At 42.3% G+C, this 21975-nt stretch overlaps 1 protein-coding gene across 1 annotated transcript in view; it reads right to left on the reverse strand.

Moving 5' to 3' along the window:
- Window positions 1-21975, reverse strand: part of CFAP61 (cilia and flagella associated protein 61) — a 253647-nt gene that overhangs the window by 127369 nt on the left and 104303 nt on the right. The window contains exons 17-18 of the mRNA XM_074988390.1: window positions 21522-21728; window positions 17014-17148 (exon numbers count right to left, since the gene is read on the reverse strand). Coding sequence (XP_074844491.1) covers window positions 17014-17148; window positions 21522-21728 — 342 coding nt within the window. The remainder of the gene's footprint in view (window positions 1-17013; window positions 17149-21521; window positions 21729-21975) is intronic.

Below are 21975 nucleotides of genomic sequence, written 5' to 3' on the forward strand. Positions count from 1 at the left end.
GGTCGGCTTACTTTTAATTTCACACATGCACGTAAGTGGTAAACATTCAAAGCATTCCTGTTAATGATGCCATCTGGTGCCTCCCATAATTGTGTAATATTCAGCCTTCCAAACAAGATGTAATGGCAGCAACACACAAAACCCACTGACATTTACAGTAAGGAAATTTATTATCAGCCATCAGTTCAAAATAAATGTGTTTGCATGACTGCTGGTGCTATAAAAGCAGCACCTCTACTAGGCAAGTGAAAGTACAATAAATAATGGATTTTAATCCATGCATGGACAAGAAAATCATTAAAAATGTATTACTCATGCACAACTGCATCTTAAGCAACAGCTACCTCTTAAAAATTAATACCTGTCTTTTGGTTAAATGAAAACCATGCACTCTGAGCCTTTTTTGATTTGCAATTTCAACACAATCCTATACATATGTTATACAACACAGAATTTTTTTCATTTCACTTTAACTTTAACGTAAAAACAATAACCTTTCTAATTAGAACAAAAAAGCAGTCCAGTAGCACTTTAAAGACTAACAAAATAATTTATTAGGTGATGAGCTTTCATGGGACAGACCCACTTCTTGTTCTGGTATGGCTATGGTCTGAAGAAGTGGGGTCTGTCCCATGAGAGCTCATCACCTAATAAATTATTTTGTTAGTCTTTAAAGTGCTACTGAACTGCTTTTTTGTTTTGATACTATATAGACTAGCACGGCTTCCTCTCTATTACTTTCTAATTAGGTCACAGAATCCTCTCTTTACTACCGCTTGATCCACAAATATTTTTCAATGTTAAAAATGATACATTGCAGCATTATAATTAAGAAATAGCTCCAAATGGCAAGATATTTAAATAAATACCTACAACACAAAATCATAACACCAAAAATCTACAATTTTGTTTTTGATGGGGAGGGAGGGTGTTCATAAAGACCACCAAACACTTCCTACTAAAAACACTGTCCAACTGTTTAAAGAGTTCTAAAACTTAATGTTGTTTACAAAAGTTCTTGAAGTATGGCAGGGGGAAAAGTCCTGGGGTTGGGAAGGAGCCGCCTTCTGTACCTATGAAAATCTGTTCTGATTTGACTGAAGACACTTTCAAAATTTACTAACTGCAGCCTCTGTTAGGCTTAGTGAGATTGTTAACAGAGTTGTTGCTAAAATTACTCAATATCCCATCTGCATGGAATATGCTCCATAGTTTGCCATTCGGCATGCCACACCAAACTAAATCTCTGACAGGAGGCAGATTAACTGGATCTTCTTTCCATTGCTAACGTCTGCAAATCAAAATACCCTTTGACCCAAGGGAAAGCATACTGGAGAGCAGATAGTCTCTCAGCTGACCATGGGTTATAAACCTCCCCTTTTTTCTAACCAATGTTACTAATTTAGTTCCCATTACAACCTTCATTCCTGAGGGGGATAAAAGAGGTCAGCAGCAGGGAGTGAATATTCCAGCATGATAACCCCAGTGGAGCCCTTCTAGTATAACCTCCCTGGGACAAGGGGTCCTATCTATGCTGGCCTTGTCTAGCCATTATTCAATACATTAAAGATCTGATTTTTTCCACAGGCAGAGTGAAGGTTGGGAAGACCTTTGATCAGGTATAGCATGTCCCAAGTTGACGGAGATACAGTAAACCAATAGGCACTTTGGGCATATTTCAATAAGCCGGTTAAATGATAAAAGCGTTGGAACAATACATAAGGTTAATGGTTTGCTTTGCATGAGTTATTTAATAATTGACTTGTAGCCACAGCTTTCTAATTCAACTATTTGTTTGGGGAATTAAACACATTCTGCCTGGGAGGAAGGTGACTTAGACCTGTTTCAGACATCAGTTTGAAAAAAACATTTGTTTGCAACTGAATACAACATTTATTTAGTGTTTAGATGACACGCCTAATGCCCAAGGGAGATTCACCTTCTCTTCTTGGACCAAACTTGTATAGCGTTGTTTGTGCTCCTCAACAACTGTCAACTTCGGATCCAGAAGCATCTATATTTTAGTGGAGCACAAACTGAGTTGCATACAGTGTATATCTGTTAGTAGAGCAGCTTAGGATCTTTCTGAATTGAAGTAATTTTAAAGGAAAAGAATAAAGAATAAGACTCCATTATTAATTTTTCTTTCACAAAAACTATTTCATATATGTCACATCAGAGTTTCTCTCTCATTTCACATTGCTCTTATCTCTCTGAATTTTCTGTGATTGTGGTGGGGATTATTCCCCCAGTGTAAGTGCCATGAGCATCAGTTTGGAATCAAGTAAATGCATACACATGATGTGATATAGCACCAAACACCATGGTGGTAATACAATGTATGCAGTCCATTTTCCCTCCCATCAAGTAGTTCCATTGTTTGTGTAAGCACTTACCATCTCTAGCATGATAAAGAAGCTTCCTGTTCTCTAAAGGGAGAAAAGTACTAACAGTGCTTCAGTGCCAGAGCATGGTGCAAGATGTGTTTGTAGAACGAGGACTTTAAAGGATTTGCCCAAAGTGGGGATCCAGAATCCTTTCTTAAATGAGAGAGTGGTAAGCTTCACTTGTGCAATGTATTGAATTAAGAGAATGACAGAAAAGGTAAAATAACTGATAAAGGTAATAGTCTGCCTTAACTAGGGATCAAACTCACAAAAGCAATGTGTGTAACTGTGACTATGGGGACATGCCATTTCACCCTTGTGAATACTACTGTTCCTTAAGATGAAGACAGGCACTTTTGTGCACCATTAGGGAAATCATAGTGCTGGCCTCATGGTAAACATGAGGAAGATTAAACCTTTCTTTTTAATCAAAGTACTGTTTTGTTCGATGAGGTCTGTTATGGTCTCCATGAAGATAACTCATTCTGATAGCCTAAACCCCTGTTTACAAAGCTTTGTGTCACAGGAAACAATTTCCAGCAGAAGACTGTTGGCTGCAGAAAGATTATCTAACTGTAGGTTTAAAAAAATGTTACATCATTGCTAGTAACAGGAGAACAAAAGCAAAGGGTTATTCACCCTACATAGTAACTGTAGTTCTTCAAGATGTGGCTCTTCCTCTGGGAGCTCTAATTTTAGGTGCACAAGTGACTCTCAAGGCCTTGATAAGAACTTTTCCACTAGCAGTATCCGCCTGCGTGTGTACTGTATACTATCTCATACCACACACCAAAGATATTTAGGGCTGTGCAGGGGAACCACCATCATCAGTTCTTTCTCTGTTTGAACATCCAACAAGGAACAGTCTGAAACAGAGGGGAAGAGAAGCGAGTAGTGGAGCACCCACAGGACACATCTTGAAGAACTACAGTTCCTGCGCAGTGAGTAATCTTTTCCTTTTCAAGTAGCATCCTTATGGGTACTCCACCCTAGGTGAGTCCCAAGCTGTATACCCACAGAAATGAGGGAGCTTTGGAACCGAGTCCATAACTGAAGACAGTACAACAGTACCAAGCATGAGGTCAGATCAGAGTGCACCAAGGCATGGCACTCTGAAATTGTCTGAGATGTGGTAATGCACCATTACCTTTTGTGAGGGCAGAGCACCAACTACATCGTAGCAAGCAATGACAGACCCCAAAATCCACCTTGAACATCTCTGTGTAGAGACTGTGGACTGACTGGAATCCCCTGCAACAGTGACAATCTAAATGATTTTTGAAATTGCTTGGTCCTATCTCCACAAAAGCCCAACATACATCTACCATCCGCAGCATGAAAGGAATTCTCATGCTTAGATTTATGTGACTTTAGGGAAAACACATGCAAATACATGGCTCTGTTAAGATGAAAATCTAGTAGCACCTTAGATAAGAATTCACAGTGTGGCCTCAAAGAGAATTCATCTTTGAAAATATCATAAATGGGGGTATGCCATCAAGGCCCCAATTTCTCTAAGCCTGTTGGCTTATGGGATACCTATTGGAAAGGCCACTTACACAGTTAACTGAAGCAAGAAGCAGGTCCACAAGTTCAAAAGGAGGTTTTATGGAGGTTTTTGCATACCAGATTGAGATCCTGTGTAGGATTCTTAACCTGGGAGTAGAGGTACATTAAACTCTTAACCCATTTTGAAGCCACAGGAGAAGCATGTAGTTTTGGGGCTTCTTTGTACTTCCTGACCAGATTTGTCAAAGCCATGAATCTACCCATCATACAGGAGTCTTTGGCTGACAGTGAATATAAGTATTTTGCTATAAATTGTACTTTCTATTCTGGAGCTAACAAGGATTTTTTTTAAATGTTTAGCTGGAGACTCAAGTCTTGGAAAAGAGCAAGAACTGTTTGGACGAAGCTCAGAACTGCTCGGTAAGATCAACCCTGGAGTAACCAATTATCAAGATAACTGAAACATTAAAGTTGCCTCTTGTCAAAAGTAAGCTGCTACTAGTGCTAGAATCTTTGAGAATGTCCTTGAGGATTGGTATTCAAAATCCTTCCTACTGAAAATGCTCCTAGCCCATGGTAAAGTATAGATAGTTCCTCCAAGTGGCATGCAAGAAGCAATGGTAATCTGGAGACCATGGGTCAGCATCAAAACCCTTTCAATACCCATATGTACAAGGGACTCCAGCTTGTCTAAGACAAAGAAGTCCCCAGAGTACCAGAATTCCTCCAGTATCAAGCGGGATGAGGGTTGGATAAATACTAAACTACCTAACTAACTAAACTGTTCTTTATCTTTCAGTGAAAGAGTGAAGCTCCATCTGCAGCCGAGGACAGTAGAGAAGGAACTGAAGGATGCACACTGCTGGCATGCCAGCTAGCATGAAGCGGTGCTACTGCATATGCACAGCATGGGAAACCAGAAGAATATCCAAGTGCTGGCATGAAGACATACTGACACCCAGAATGGAGCACCCCTGGGGACACTACTCAAAGGAGAAAAAGCCAATTCTCTCATTATTATATAATCAAGTCTATATTAATAATAAATAACACCAACTAAACAAAGAATAACTATAAAACATTCTATGTCAGGCACCCAGAGGACAAGCTAGAGCGTCATCTCAGGTCGAGGAAGTAGAGAAGGAACTGAGTGTGGTTCACCCTTGCAGCCCTGCATACCCTCTGTGTGGCATGAGGTTGTATAGAGTGCATGAGCAGACTTAATGGACTCTGCTAGAGAAAACTCTCTGATCGAGAACTCTTAGAGGCATGCATATACTTTAAATGGCATACCAAAGGGGGACTACTCAAAAAAGAACCAGTATGGTAAAGGAATTTCTGTATCCAAATTAAGTAGTTCATCAATCCAAAGCCAGACTCTAAGCTGATGTAAAACAGCATAGCTCCAATGAAGTCAACATAACTATGCTGCTTTACATCAACCAAGAACAAGGATGTTTTTTAATGGCTGCTCTCCATCATATCCCATTATATTTGAGCATTTTGCTGTAGTTTTACCTGTAGTGTATTTAGAACAGCACAGAATTATCTGGGTAATACAAAGACGTCCTTTATCATGCACACACAGCTGTGTGGGATTCCATAATGCATTAGTAATTGCTTAGCCTCCTTTTTGTGAGCTGATGCAGAAATAATCCTGAAATGTACAATGAAACCTAAAAGCTTGAACATCAACATCAGTTAAAAAAATCCAACAGAATAATTATAAAGTGACAGAAACAAAAAAAAAATATTCAACAGATGTGATATTTTTATTTCTCATTGTGGGTCAGCTATTTTTGTAAATTATATCACCTACTCTTTCCTTATACTGACAATTTCTTGGAGCAGATGGATAATAGAATGAGTCCAGATGGTGAGAAAGTAAACAAAAATTTATAAATTGTTTATTTATGAAGATAGTATTATAAAATTATTTTATTATCTACAGTTTTCTAGTCTACAATTAATTATAAGCATTTCACAAACAAGAAGCACTTGTGATAACAGATTTATTTTTCATTCTGGTTCTTTCATTTTTTTCATATAATATAGCTAAAAATGACTAAAAGGTACGCAGAACTCTTTTACAATATTATCTTATTATCTAAATAATGTGGAAGTTAAAATTCTGAGCCTTCTATCATAGCTGTCTGTTCAACTCAAGTTACTGATTCAGAATATATTGATTGGACACTTTGATTTAAAAACTTTTGGAGATGATATTATCTGTTAGTGAGCAGAAAAGAGTTTTAACTGTCACAAAACTATGTAGGCGTGATATATGTATAACCAAAAATATTTTTGAGAAGAGATGGGCCCCCTCAAAAGTTGTGGAGGTTCAGTTTGAAAGGGCATCTGTAAGTTTCAACATATATCCAAACCTCCTGCAGCTGGCAGAACTGAGCTGTAACTTTTGTGAGAACAGGCACTCTGAATAATACTCCTATACTTTCTGTTTCCAGCTGGGTTAGAAATACTTCAAGGACAGTATTTCCTGCTGCTGGTCAAAACAGAGAAATACAGCTGTGTGTCAAAGGGCAACATTTTAGAGCATTACAAAATGTTTTATTTATTATAATCGTCTGCCAGTAAAACCAAATTGTCTTGATACCATGCAGGTAACTGTACAGACTGCAGCCAGCGAGAGACAAAGTGGCTAATTTTAGAATCTTGAAACTCTTCAAAAAAGAGGTTTTTTTCCATCAGTAACTGTTTGTCTTTGAGAGCCACTTCTGCATCCACAGGACTGCAATTCTGGCCATTAGGCAGCGGACATGTGAAACTCTTTCACAGCAGTTTCTTTGGGTGTGTGCAAGCACCCTTGCATGGTGTCTTAAGTTAAATGCCCTAGTCCTGTAGCTCCCAGACTAAAGTACCCGTTTCAGGAGTCTGGTTTGTCTTGTGTACCCTACCTGTCATTTCACTTAGAAACTGCTTGTTTTCAAAATCAGACAAAAATATTGAAGAGTCACAGTGCAATATTACTGAAAAATTGCTTAATTTCCAATTACTATAATTATAAATTACTATGAACTCTCTTTTAACCAGTAATCAGTCTACCAGAACTCTCAAACAACCAGCACCATGCACCATCCCAGCAGCTATGCCTCCTCCTCCAGGGGGTTTCGCTTCTTGCAGCTTGCCCACCCAAGCCCCTCTCCTGCCCATTGGTCACATGGAGAGCAGAATCCAGCTGCCGCCCGGGGAGCAATGCACACGGGGAGGATCCTGGCAATGGGGTGCCCCCAAGTTGGTGGGCCAGGACAAGGCAGCTCTGTCCAGGGGAGGCACTGCATTATCCGTGCAGGGCAGGCTGCTCTGGCTGGAGTAGGGCCCCGGAGACCCCCATGAGTGCCCACAAGTATGTGGCCATGCTGAAGCTGGAGGCAGCTTGAGAGCAGAGTGATGACTTCAGGGGAAGGGAAGAGCCTCACCATTAGGAGCAGGCACAGCAGGAGCAGAAGTGAGACAGTGGGGCACCGCCATGGGCTGCCCAACAGAAGGAGCTGCTGTTAAGGAGAAGGGCAGCACAGTGGTGCTGCTGGGGGCGGGAGGAGCTGATGCACTGACTGAGCCATGAGTGGGAGGGAGCTGCTGCCTGCCACGAGGCAGAGAAGAAGGAGCCGAGCAGATACTCATAGCCCTCTTGAATTCTGCTTTTGTGTCACTCCAGCAGCACAAAACAGGACTAAAGCTTTCCTGAGTAGACAGCTGAGAATTCTAATTTTATGAGACTCTTCTAATCAGTATATTTGCCCCTGCATCCACTTCCCCTAGCTCTAGAGCGGGGCTAGAGGGGAGCTCAGCCATGTTTACTTTGCATACTCTTGCCAGATGCGAAGTTACAGGATACTTCTGGAGTTTCATGCCCCATGGCCAAACTTATTCTTATAGCTATGCAAAAAAACAGAGACTACTCCTCTTTGCTTGTTGCTGTAATACACATCCCGGCTGTTGTCCATACATACCTGTACTACATGATGATGAAATCAGGGTAGGAACACTTTGAAGGCTCAGCATACTGCTCTGAGATTTGGGATATTGATATGGAACCCTGAGTCCCAAAGGCTATATCTAGATCGCAGGCTTCATTTAGCTTGCAGGCTTCAGTCGACATAACTTCTGTTGACAGGAGTTTTGTCGACAGAGCACGCGTCCAGCTGCAGATCACATGGAAGAGATCTGCAGGTGGGGAGCATTCTGTCAACACACCTGTACCTCGTTCCACTGGACAGGCCAGTGTCAGAAAAGCCTCTCCTGAAAGAACTGTCAGCAAAGGATACGCAAATTGCATTGTGCAATTTAGTTTATCTTTTGCCAACAGTTCCCCACAGTCTAAACACAGACAGAAATTCCATAGCCCATGCACCTCCAGAGCTCTGTAATGCATTCCTCACAACTCCCAGTAGAGGCACCATGGTTTTCATGACTGTGGAAACAGGAGATCTGAAGGCATTCCTGTGTGACAGCTGGGGCAGGACTGGCAATCTTCTGTGCTGGTTGTCTCTATTTGGGGTGTGATGCTGAACTACCCATTATTGAACAGGTGTTGTGACCAATCTGGTGTGAGCCATCACGTAGGTTGATGAGTCCATGAAAACCATGAGCATCAGAAAGTGATGAGCAGGCAGCTCTCCGAAACATTAATGTACTTCACCATGCAAAAATCCTTTGCTGGGAGAAGTCATCAATGACTCTCTTCTTTATTTGCAATCCTGAGTAGTGGAACAGGATGCAGGTAGTTGCAATGTCTCTTCTCATGTCCTGTATTGATTTGGCTTTTATGAGTCAAGCATCTAAGTATGAGTATACATGTACTCCTCAATGTGGAGACAAACTCCCATCTAAACACTGGGTAAAAATCCATAAGGCTGCTGACAGGGCAAAAGGAAAAATCTTAATGTGCAATCTGTTTCATACAAACTAAGAAAACTGTAATGTGTTTTTTCTAATAACCATATGAAAGTACAGGTTGAACCTCTCTAGTCCGGCACCCTCAGGATCTGACTGGAGCCGAACGAGAGAATTTTCTGAATGACAGGAGGTCAATATTTTCTAGCACATTACCAACACTTTCACTGCTTACTGGGCTCTTAGAAGACATTTAGCAGTAAATTACTGCTAAATAACAGCACAGAACACTGAGAGCCAGGACTGGTGGCTGTAACCAAACTTTATAGGGCCATGGGAAACTTGGCCATACCTCTGATAAGTGGTCATCCAGCTAACTAAAAGCATGCCAGATTACAGAGTTTCCCAGACAAGAGAGTTCCAGATGAAAGAGGTTCAACCTCTATACCTCCTTCCAAGAGAGAGCCGCACCACTTTACTTGAGGTGGGAATGATCTCCCCTAAGGCGAGAATCCTGAATTTTGATTTTTAGACATACCTGTTATGATTATTGAAGATCAGAATGGTTCTCAGAACAGCCACCTTCTTGTGGATGAGGAAATACCAGAGATAAAAGCTCTCCTCTTGACAGATTGTGGGGTGAGGGAGCAGGAATTCCTTCCATTACCCTCTGATAGCAGAGTCCACTTTCTGTAGGAGTATATTCTCATTGGAACTGTCCCTACGGAGGAAGGAAGGATGATGGGGGATTAGGGAAGAACTGGATGGAATATCTTCTGAGGGTGCCCTCTAAGACACAGGGATCAGAGGTAATTATGCACCAGTTGGTCTAAAACAAGGACTGAAAGGAAGGAATGGAAAAAATGTGAATGAAAAAAAGGTATTGGAAAAAATACCTTGTGTCTCAGGTGACCTATCAGTCTGCTACTTAGAAACAGAGTATGTGGACAACTCCCATTACAGAGTTCTTCATCTCATATTGTTGCTGAGGCTCCTTCCATAAAGTGGCTTTGGGTGTCAGTGGAATCTCCTCTGACAGCATTAGCTTTGAGAAGATGCTGTTCCTTGCTTCTGGAATTTGGAGGCTGGTTAGGAGAAGGCTCTCTTCTAAGAAGAAGGGCAGTCCAGAAAAGGTCAAGAGACCTATAAGACTTCATTTTCTCCAATATCTTGTCATCACTGAAAAGGACATACCCTTCAAAAGAAAAACTTCTGTGATCCTCTGACTTTCAGGGGTGAGGCCCAAGAATGGAAAAGTGAACTTCCTTATATTGACCAGTGCATCTGAAATAAGCCACATGCAAGTGTGATCACATGCTCCACAATGGACCTGGCTTCAAAAGATAGTTTCATGTGCTTGTGACCAGGAAGTGAAATCCCACAAGAGAGAACACATCAGCCCTCAAAGAAAAACAGTTGTTACACACAAGATACTGTTACACTACAAGTTCAATATTATATGATTTATTCGACCTGGAAGCTAATTATGTACAGCATAAGAAAGCAGAGATTCACATTTTCTCATGGTTTAAAACACTGGGCTCTGGCCCTCCTGAGACAAGTCATCATGAGACAGACCAAGCATAGAGGTTGTACCAGTGTAGAAGCAGTAGCATCAGTTAAAGCAGTCCTTTGGTTGCTTTCATACAGGGGCCAAGCAACAGAGCTCAAATGTAGTGAAGAACTGAGCCTGTGGGTTCTGCTTTTCCTTGGAGCCATAATTATTGAGTACAAGCAAAGGAATCCTGAAAATTCAGAGGTCAGGGCCATACTAAAAGTGATACTGATGTAGGCAAATATGAAAGAGGACTGTGCAGAACAGGATGGATGGACGCACATGGGTAATGGTCCTTCAAAGACAAGCAATCAAATTACAGATCTCCTGGATCTGAAGACTCATCATCTCAATGATGAGATTGCCTCGGAAGGGATCAAGGGGAGACAGATCCATGGTTTCCTGGACACCGTAAAGCAGCTTTTTTTCTCTCTATGCATGACGCAGACTGAACTGCCCTAATGCTGAGCAGGTTGTGGACCTTCCGCATCTTTATTAATGACCTGGATGAGGGGATGGATCGCACCCTCAGCAAATTTGCAGATGACACTAAGGTAGGGGGTGAGGTAGATACATTGGAGGGTAGGGATGGGGTCCAGAGTGACACAGACAAATTGGAGGACTGGGCCAAAAGAAGTCTGATGAGGTTCAACAAGGACAAGTGCAGAGTCCTACACTTGGGATGGAAGAATCCCAACCACTCTTACAGGCTGGGGACTGACTGGCTAAGTAGCAGTGCAGCAGAAAAAGACCTGAGGATTACAGTGGATGAGAGGCTGGATAGGAGTCAGAAGCATGCCCTTGTAACCAAGAAGGCTAACAACATATTGAGGTGCATTAGGAGAAACATTTCCAGCAGATCTAAGGAAGTTATTATTCCCTTCTACTTGGCTCTGGTGAGGCCTCATCAGGAGTATTGCATCCAGTTCTGGGCCTCACAGTATAGAAAGGATGTGGACACACTGGAGAGGGTTCAGCGAAGGGCAACGAAAATGATTAGGGGTCTGGAGCACATGACCTATGAGGCTGAGAGATTTGGTCTTATTTAGTTTGCAGAAGAGAAGACTGAGGGGAGATGTGATAGCAGTCTTCAACTTTATGAAAGAAGGCTCTAAAGAGCATGGAGAGAGTTTGTCCTCAATGGTGACAGATGACAGAACGAGGGGCAATGGTCTGAAGTTACAGAGAGGGAGGTGTACATTGGATATCAGGAAAAACTATTTCACCAGGTGGGTGGTGAAGGACTAGAACGTGTTACCTAGAGAGGGAATCTCCATCCCTAGAGGTTTTTTAATTCCAGTTTGACATAATCGTGGCTGGGATGATTTAGTTGGGGTTGATCCTGCTTTAGGCAGGGAGCTGGACTAGATGACCTCCTGAGGTTCCTCCCAGCCCTAGAATTCTATGAGGATATGTTTATTTTCCAGTCACGGAAAGGGTGGCAGAAAAATCTGATGGAGAAGACAGGAAGAAAAACTAGCACACAACTAAATTAGATAACAACTAGTCCTCATTTGTACATGACAGAACTAGTCCAGGCTGCCAGATAAACTGTCTTTTCCCAACAAGGCTGACTTTGGGGTGAACTGACAAACCCATGCACTGTGAATTAAATGAGGCAAAGGGTCATCTGGTTTACATCTCTGAAGGAATGAAAGGGTGCAGTGAGTCCTTGCAGACCCTGTCAGAATTATTCCTAGGAGAACAACAGTTGTGTGAATCACTTCACACAAGGTCTCACAAGGTGATTGGAATATGTTAAAGTGGCTGCAAAAGTCACAAGGCCCCAGGGCTCTTAGTGTGTAAAGTTTCTAAGGCTGGGCCTATACTCATCATAGAAGATTGAACGCTTTGGTTCGATCTTCTGAGGTGCTGTTTTGTGCATGTATGAAACACGGTGTTCCAAGGTCAATGTCGATCCCAGAACTCCTTGCAAGCAGCAAGGATTATGGAATCCTAATGGGAGAAGCACTCCTGTCAGCATTCTGCAGTGGAGACAGGGACAAATATCAACAGATGCAAAATCGATTTTGGTATGCAATTGGCATACCTAAAATTGCATAGCAGTCATCGATAATCCTCGTAAGTGTAGACATAGCCTCAGATACTAAGCTATTAATGCTCCACTGGTGGGTGTATTCCCTAATGCAAATCAAAGGGTCTGCTTAGCAAGGGAACTACTGAGCACCTCAGCCTGAAGCTGTTACTACAGGAGACAGACAGGCTAGTCCCAGCAGCTGGAGCAAGAGAAGTGCAGACAACAGGGAGGCAGAAGACATGTCTCAAGCTGCAGAGGTGCTACATTGAAGGCAAAACAAAACAGCAAAAACGTAGCATTTTAAAGAGTAACAAAATGATTTATTCGTGATTAAATCTTTTTTGTTAGTCTTTAAAGTGCTACATTTCTGCTGTTTTGTTTTGTTTTGTTTTGTTTTGTTAGAGTACAGACTAACATGTCTACCACTCTGATACTATTCGACATTGAAAGCAGTTGGGCAAGAGAGGGCAGCATATAGGCACCAAAGCAAGAATGCTAGTACAACTGTTTCCATAGCAAAAATGGACAGATAAAACTAAGTAGTTGGTCATGATGAGGATTCAAATGAAAAATGTCCCATTTTCCAAACTATGATTGTCTGACACTACAGCTTTTGTGCTGTATTTAATTAGAAAATAATTGCAGTTACACAAGTGAAGATAAAAATGATAAGGTGTCTCTATCCTCATGCATCAAGGAACAAAACGATCATGTGCCCTGGTCAATAAGAAATACTTCTTACAATGAGACGAAAGACCTCTCCTTATACCGGGAGAACCAGAAGGCAGAAGGGTGGGTAAACTCAAACTGGGACCCTCCAGCTATTTTGGATCCAGAAGTGTGGCACACCACTCCAGCACACAAAGATCCACTGCTACTTCTGCTTTTCATGTGAGTAGGAGGACGTCTCTCTTCAGACCCGCTCGATGCAAGGGATACCATCATCAAACTCTGCTTTAAATTCGGACACTGGACATTTTTATTTCTTTGGGGATTAGTTGGTTGTTTCCTCTCTTCTCCCTTAACAATATACTCTTTCCTATTTTCTTACTCTGGGTTCCTGTTAGCTCATCCTTTTCACCAACCCCAGTTATCTTACCCGTCTTCTCACAATGCAGGAACACAATGTGGAACAGAAATGACATTTTTTCACTCTAATCACTACCTTCTCTGCACTCTTTGTCTGGTCTAGATTTTAAACTCTTCGGTGCAGACCCATCTTTCTGCTTGCAGTGTGCCTGACTGGGACCTTTGAGTGCTATCATATTATAAAAATGAATAAACATAACCACTGGATGTCAGTTGGTTTTATTAGTTCTAGCTGTTGCCTCCAGTGCCCTTCATTTCTATGTGCTGGCAATGTGGCTGTGAGATTCTAAAGGGTGAATAGGATTATTCACAGCTCCAGTTCTTCCCACCTGAGAAGTCTCACAGAGCTGGGGTGGGGAAAGCAAGTGACTTTACCAAGGCCACAAAGGGTGACAGAGGCAGTGTCAGAAAGCAAAGGATGCCTCCTATTTTCAGTCCTACAATCAGTCCACCGCACTAGGCTGCTACCAAATTAACTGTAGCCAGAAGTCAGAGTTTGCCAATTCAGAAGAGCCAATTCAGTATTGTTAGTTACATGTGGCTATTTCAAAAAGCAATAGTAGTGGACTAGAGTAACCCTCCAGTTCCTGAGGATTCAGCACCCCCACATTTCCAGTCCAGATGGAAAATAACCCTTTGAAAATCATTTTTGAACATTAGTGCATATTGGAGGAGCTTCACATAGCAGCTGGGCTCCATTTGTCTTTCTACAAAAGGCTAGCCGTGACCCGAAAAGTCCTCAATTTTTCATGTAAAGGCAGCATTTCAGTTTGGGCAACTTCACACAATTGTCACTAATCCTACCCAAAATCCTCAGGAAGGAGCTGCGCATAGTGTTTAATGAACCCCACAAACACAAAACCCTCAAAAATGAGATGTGAGGGCAGTATTTTGTGGTTCCAGAAAAAATGGTTCTGCCATTAAGGCAACATCAGTGTAATGTGAAGATACATAGGAAGCAGTTTAATGGAAAAGGATAAGCAGGCATGAGAAAGGGAAGATGGCTTCAAAGAGCAACACACAATCTAATTGGCTGAGAAGGGTTCTGGGATTCTACTTTGTCAACCATTACATAATTAAGAGTATTCAGTGCCACAAACTACCTACCAGCTATGGAGGGGACAATGTTAAAGTATATTATACAATATCCTCTAACAGTCAATTGCAATCTAGCATTAAATAGATGCAAAATTCTCTAATTATGTTTTCCCAAGTAAATTACATCCACTTACAGAAAATATAATTGAAGCACAGAATCAAACTGGAAAGGACATCTAGGTGTCATCAAGTCCAGTCAGATGCCCTCACAGCAGCACCAAGCACCATCGAAATCAGTGGTTCCCAAGCTTTTCAGCATCATGCCCCCTTTTGATTTTTGAGAAACCCTCACACCCCCTGCTTCTTCTTTACCATCATCCAACTCCCTTTAACAAAAAATTCAATTCATAATTTTAAATAAACACAAAAATTTGATATAAAAATGTTATTTAAAATTAAAAACAAGCACAAATAGCTTGTCTTGGCCCCTTGAAGTACGCCAGAGCTGACCACAACAACTGCCTGCCCGCCTGAGACCTGCACTGCTAGAGCCGCCCACCTAAGGCCCGCGTCACTGGGGCCAGCCAGTCAGCCACCCAGCAGCTATCCGGGCCAGCCAACGGCTGCCCGACAGCTGCCTGAGCCCCGCCTTGGTGTGACCAGCTGCCCACCCACCAGCCACCCATGACAGCTGCAGGCCAGCTGCCTGAGCCACCCACCCAAGCCTCACGCTGCCAGGGCCAGCCTCCCACCTGCCATCCCAAGCTGCCCGAGCTCCATGCTGCAGGGTCAGCCGCCTGAGCCCCACATTGCTGGGGTCAGCCACCTACCTGCCGACCCAAGCTGCCTGAGCCCCAGGCTGCTGGGGCCAGCTGCCCACCCACCAGCCTGAGCCACCCAAGCCCCGTGCTGCTGTGGCCAGTCACCAGTCTGAGACGCCTGAACCGTACAATGCTGGGGCCAGCCGCCCAAGAACCATGAGTCCCATGAGCCAGCTGGCCACCTGAGCCCTGCGAGCTAGCCCCCCTGTTCTTACCCCACTCCCCTCACCTGAGCCAGGTACCCTCAGCCTTCCATCTAATCCCATCCTCCTCCTCCCACACCCCAACCCACACTCACTAATCTTTGCAGAAGACAGCTAGCTCCACATGGCTCTTTGCTGGCTGTCTGCTTTTTATAGTGGCTGTGCCAGGTCACCTACATAAAATGGTAGGGGCTGAGCAAAGAAGCAAAGCAAAGGCCAACTCTTTCCTCAGGTGGGCGGAATTTCTTCACGCCCCCCAGTTTGGAAAACCATGATCTAGATCATCCCTGTCAGACATTTATCCAATCTGTTCTTAAACATCTCCAATGATGGAGATTCTACAACCACCCTAGGCCATTTAGTCCAGTAATTAACTATCCTGAGAGTTGGGAAATTTTTCCTAATGTTCAACCTAAACCTCCCTAGCTGCAATTAAAGCTTATTTTTTCTTGACCTATCATCGGACGCTAAGGAGAATAAGTTTTCTCTCTCCTCCTTGTAACACCCGTTTAGGTACGTGAAAGCTGCTATCATATCCCCTCTTAATGTTCGATTTTCCAAACTAAACAAACCCAGTTCTTTTAATCTTCTCTCATAGGTCATGTTTTCTACACCTTTAATCATTTTAGTTGGTTTTCTTTTGACCCTTTCCAATTTCTCCATATCCTTCCTAGAACATGGGGCCAAGAACTTGATGCAGTACGCCTACTGAGGCTGAATCAGTGCAGAGTAGAGCAGAAGAATTACTTCTCATGTCTTGCTCACAACACTCCTGTTAGTGTGTCCCAGAATCATGTCTGCTTTTATTGGATCAATCACTGATGTGAGGATTTTTTCCTGACATTTAACTTCATTGGTTACTTCAGAGAAAACAGCTTTACAGATTTTAGTCATTTTTAAACAAATAAGGATATTTTAATACCCCCAAAGTGTAACAAATTTAAATTTAACAAACTTCCACTTTAGCATCTCCACACTGTATGAGAGTTCTATAAATATACTCTTTTTACTAAGGGGATCTACGTCACTGTTAAATCATTTCTGGCACCTTACAGAGGCTTTGGAAGATATTCTGGAGCATTAAACAAATCCGGCTGTGAGTCTTAAGAATAAACTGATTTAAAACACAAATGGTATTGTTATACTAGTTGGCAGAAGCATATCATATAAAGGATAAAATCAGCAATACAAAGAGCTATCTATGTTTTAATTCAAATAATTTAAAATCTATGAGTTTCAAAGTAATCTCATAAGAAAAACAGCAAACCTGAAAATATTTACTAATAGGGAAACATTGTAGAATTCAGTGGCTGTAGTTTATAATCTTCAGCTTGAAATATATGCTTTGAAAAAGACACAGTATGGCATTAGCAAAGCTTAGACTGTAAGGGTATGAACACCACATTCAATGTAATTAAGAAGCAGCCTATCAACATTAAGACAGTAATGTCATCCCATCTGCCAAACCCTGCATTAGCTGGCACTATGCCTCTTGCCTGCTGCTGCTTCTGTTACCCACCTGATCCTTGGAGACCTGCTTTGATGGAGCGTTTATGCCAAGCTTTTCCAGAGGATAGACAATCTGTCGTCTTGGTCGCACGGGAACCATGTAATGAAGGGCAGATGTCAGGGAATGGGCATAGGGATTCTGAAACTGAAAGACAGCAATCTATATTTTAGCACAGAGAATGTCAGAACAGTGCATCACAGATGTCTATTGTATGGCTTTGCAAATACAAAATTCTTAGCTCTGTTGGCTAAATCTGAGAGAAAAATCAGCAAACATACAAACACACTCAGAGCAGAGGAATGAATTGCAGATAATTCCTGACACTAATGAAGATAATTATGAGAGTAATTACATTACTATCGCTGTGGGAATGACAGATAAACAAGTGGTTTGGTTTATGGGATTTTTCAGCACAAGTATTTTCCCCAGGAGGATATTTTTCTCTACAGTGATCATGAATCAGCTTGATTTGACCTCATTAAACTGTATTATCTGCTTACTGTTAACCTTTGCTTGTTTGGCAAATTATGGTGTAAGAATTTATAGAGAAAAATCTATACTGACTGAAATGTCAATTTCATCCAAGTGATAAATGTTAATAAACTGGAAAAAATTTGAAATGAACAAACCCTCCAAATGTTAACTTGGAATAAAGCTGCTTCTAATGACCTGCACAATCCATTACGACTGGCCCAATTACACACCACACGAAGAAACAAAATAGGAGAATTATCAGAAACAGAGTGGATATTAACAGAAGTCAGATTATATTGACTGAAGTGCCTTTAAGTCTAGCTCATAGCCACAAACACTCATGCAAAAATCATAATTAATGTTACTATAATGTAAGGTAAACAAAATAATGTTTTGCCACATATTAGAATGCATTGCTAAATTAAAGTTAAACTGCTTTAACATAGAAATAGACCAGGAAGAAAATATTGCCAAAATTTAACTCATCTTCTCCATCCACTCCTGTGTAAGTGTCATTCAAAGAAATGAAGGCAGAGAAGCAAAAAAGCCAAATGCTCCTCAGAGAGGTTAGTTTGTCAAGACGGCAATTATTAGAAGTCCACAGAGTGGCAATCTGGATAGAGGAACAGATGCCGGAGAAGCAAAACAGATTCTTCTGAAAATCTGTGTATTTATCATGTGTATCATGTGTTTATCTAGACAGAGAATTAGCCTATAGCAAGCTGGGAAGTTTGTTGACAGTGCTCTAGCATGCTGTGCACTGGAGGGTAGTATGGAACTTACTACAGCATACTACAAGTATCCTAGTTAGTCTTGATTTATTCTGCTTTGGAATGGGAATAGATCAATGTGAACTAGGGAACTTTGAGTGCACAGCAGAAAGGTCTACATGGCCACGAACACTGATGTGCTGTATATTTACAGCCCAGTTTGCTGTGCACCAGCTTTTTGTCTAGACAGGCTCTGTGTTAGAAAAGAAAAAGGGGATTAGGGTACAATTTTCAACATGTCTAAGTGATTTAAGAGCCTACGTCCCATTTTCAAAAGTGATTAAGATGGCGAAGTCCCATCTGAGGCTACTTCTACACTACCCTTGAGTTCTGACTACTGTGAAAAGCAGTTCACACTGAAGTGCTGCACATTAACTCTCCTGTGTGAATGCAACAGGTGTGAACGAAAGAGCTCCTAGTTCACATTAGTGTATTCTTGTTGGCAGACCAAACTGGACGGCAGTGTAGACAAGCCCTTAGGCTATGTCTAAGATGAATGTTTCTCAGTTTTATTTGGCTACGGAACCCTTTCAAACTTGAAAGAATTTTGCGGAATCCCTAATAACAGGCTTACCCCCTCTCAGCCCCAAACCTGCTCACCTGTCCCCAGGATTAACCTGCCTCAGCCCCAAATGGGCCCCAGGGACTAACCCATCTACCCAAAGAGGCCCCCAGCCTAACCTCGCCTGAGTTAGCTCCTCCCATAGCTTCACCCAACATGGCATACAAACCTACCTTTGCAACTGCTGTTCCTCTGACTCTAGTCACGGGGGCCCAATTTCATTGGCTGCCTTACGGCAATGTGAGAGGCCAGTCGCAGCCAATGAAAGGCAAGGACAATGTAGGAACTGCAAGACCTGTCTGGTTCCCCTTGCCCTGCCCACATTGCATGTGTGCTGGCTACTTTGCAAGTGAGGGGCTCTCAGTTGGAATGGCCGGATCTCTCCCACTACCCTGCTGGCCATTAAACTAATTAAATTTAGTTCTACTGTTTCAGTGGCAGCAGGGCAGGGAGCCACAGAGGAGTCAGCGGCAGCAGCATCCAGAGCTGCAAATGACTCCTTAGAGCTGCAGGTTGACAACCCCTGATCACTTTCTTGCAGAACTCTTATTTTCACTTGGCAGAAGCCCCGGGTTCCACGGAACTCTATTTGGGAAACACTGGTCTAGAGTACAGGGTTTTGCTGACAAAACCTCTAGAGCATCCAGATTGCCAAGCACGTTCTTTCAACAAGAAGTCTTGTGGCACCTTATAGACTAACAGATATTTTGGAGCATAAGCTTTTGTGGGCAAAGAAAGCTTTGCCCACGAAAGCTTATGCTCCAAAATATCTGTTAGTCTGTAAGGTGCCACAAGACTTCTTGTTGTTCTCGAAGCTACAGACTAACACGGCTACCTCTCTGATACTTGTTCTTTCAACAGTAAGTCAACAGAACACAGTGCTTTTGTCGACAGCTGTACCCCACTCTGGACAGATTTTGGGGGGTGGGTCCTTCTGTCAACAGAGGAGGCCTCCGGGATGCTGTGCAACCCTGTCTGCTATAGTTCTGGGTGGCCATTTTATTTAATTTCTAAATATAAAGGCTGGGTCTACATTTGCCTTTTCCTTTTGAAAGGGGCATGTTAATGAGCGGGTTTGAAAGATGCTAATGAGGCGCTGCAATGAATATGCAGTGCCTCATTAGCACAATGGCTGCCGCGGCAATTTGAAAGTGCGGCTTTTCGAATCACGTGCCACCCGTGGAGACGGGACCTTCTGAAACTGACCCCCAATGTTCGAAAGTCCTTCTTCCGATCACGATAGGAAGAAGGGCTTTCGAAAACTGGGGAGGTCATTTCAGAAGGCCCTGTCTCCACGGGTGGCACACGATTTGAAAAGCTGCACTTTCACATTGCTGCGGCCGCCATTATGCTAATGAGGCACTGCATATTCACTGCAGCGCCTCACTAGCATCTTTCAAACCCGCTCATTAACATGCCCCTTTTGAAAGGAAGGGGCATGTGTAGAAACAGGGAAAATGAATATCTGTACATCTTGAAATCCACTAAGCCACATTACTGTGTGGTAAAGTCTGAGAAACCTGTGGTAGGAGAACATGACAAACCAGAAAAGTTTGGTTAAAAATTAATAGAAAATAGAAATACAAGGTGAAGACAAGAAGGCTATGAAAACTTTATATCTTGACATTTTAAAATATGCCATGTAACCGATGAGCAAGTCACATAAGGATACACAAACTGCATTGGCATTTCAATTAAACAGTTCAATGAAAGTATCATGGCACATTAGATACATGGTAAGATCAGACTGTTCCTTCAACTATGATTCCTTACAGGGGCAAAAGGTAGAGAAAAACCTGATTCTATTAAAACATTGTGTCCAGATGTGCCAGGACCGGGGCGGGGGGCGGCTGGTATTACTAATCTGTCCTGGAGCAGGTACATTAGAAGTAGGTAGTAAAGGGGTGGAGCTTTGGCTACAGGCCCTGCAATGCATTGGTCAGTAGAGGGGAAAGTAATGGTATGGACAAAAAACAATTACCTCCACCACTGAAGCAAGTGGGGAGGTAAAGGGAAAATCATTCCTCTCTGAGGCATGATTCCCACAATGAGGGAATAGACGAAGGCTATATCTACACTAGATGGTTTTGGCGACAAAACCCAGGGCACATCCAGATTTCCACGGCATTCTGTCAACAGTAAATCGACTGAATACGGCACGTTTGTTGGCAGTCTTATCCCACTCCTTACAAAGTGTTAACGCCTCCGTCAACAGAGATCTGCCAACAGAAAGCAGCTCTGGACGTTCCACGGGGCCCTCTGTTTACAGGTCTTCCAGGACACTAGGCAGCCCTGTCTGTTGTGCTTCCAGTTGGCCATTGTCCAGAGAGCAGCTGGGCAGTCCAGCCGCTCCTTGTGATCCACTTGGCGATTTGGCTGCAATCTGTCAGCAGAAGTTTTGTCAGAAGATATCTTCCAACATAAACTTGTGTCAACAAATCACTGTAATCTAGACATCACCTAAAGATACTGCCCTTAACACAGGGCTTGTAGAAAAGCCACAAACTACCCCTGCCATATGTCACCCATCAATACAAATGGAGATTGTATGGTTAGAAGGGAGAGTTTGTAACATTTCTGAAGAAATTTCTCTACACCGATCACCTGCCATATATGCAGTCACCAAACAAACAAACAAACAAACAGCCTTAGGAAAATAAAGGTCAAGTTGTATGATGTTTCATAAAATAGCTCCCAACGTTTTCTTTTACCTTGCCTTCCACGGGCTGTGGATAAATAGGGTAGTAGAGGCAAGACTTGTAGGCTAAGCGAAGGATCTCTTTCAGAAAATGTTTAGTATAATGACGGAATATGGGATTTAGAGCAAAGTGGTACAGATGGCCATGTTCCTCCCGCTGGTGATGGTTGAAGTAAATAAAATCTTCAATGTTGTAATGTGAATGGATATATTCAATATCCTAGGAAATTAGACATTTTAAATCAGTGATGGTGAAAGAGTTGTGGTTTTGTAATAAAACATGTGACAGCAAGCTGCATTTATATTTATTAATGATTAAATATGAACACTGAAATAAGACCACCTTGAAAGATATTCACTAGCCAAGCATAGTAGCTAAACAAATGCTTCTTCAGACAATCAATTTGTGTAACTCATCATGCTATATTTACCATATTGAATCTATATCTGACCCCACCAATAAAGCA

Source organism: Carettochelys insculpta, chromosome 3 (assembly GCF_033958435.1).
Source record: "Carettochelys insculpta isolate YL-2023 chromosome 3, ASM3395843v1, whole genome shotgun sequence".
In the NCBI taxonomy this organism is placed as follows: domain Eukaryota; kingdom Metazoa; phylum Chordata; order Testudines; family Carettochelyidae; genus Carettochelys; species Carettochelys insculpta.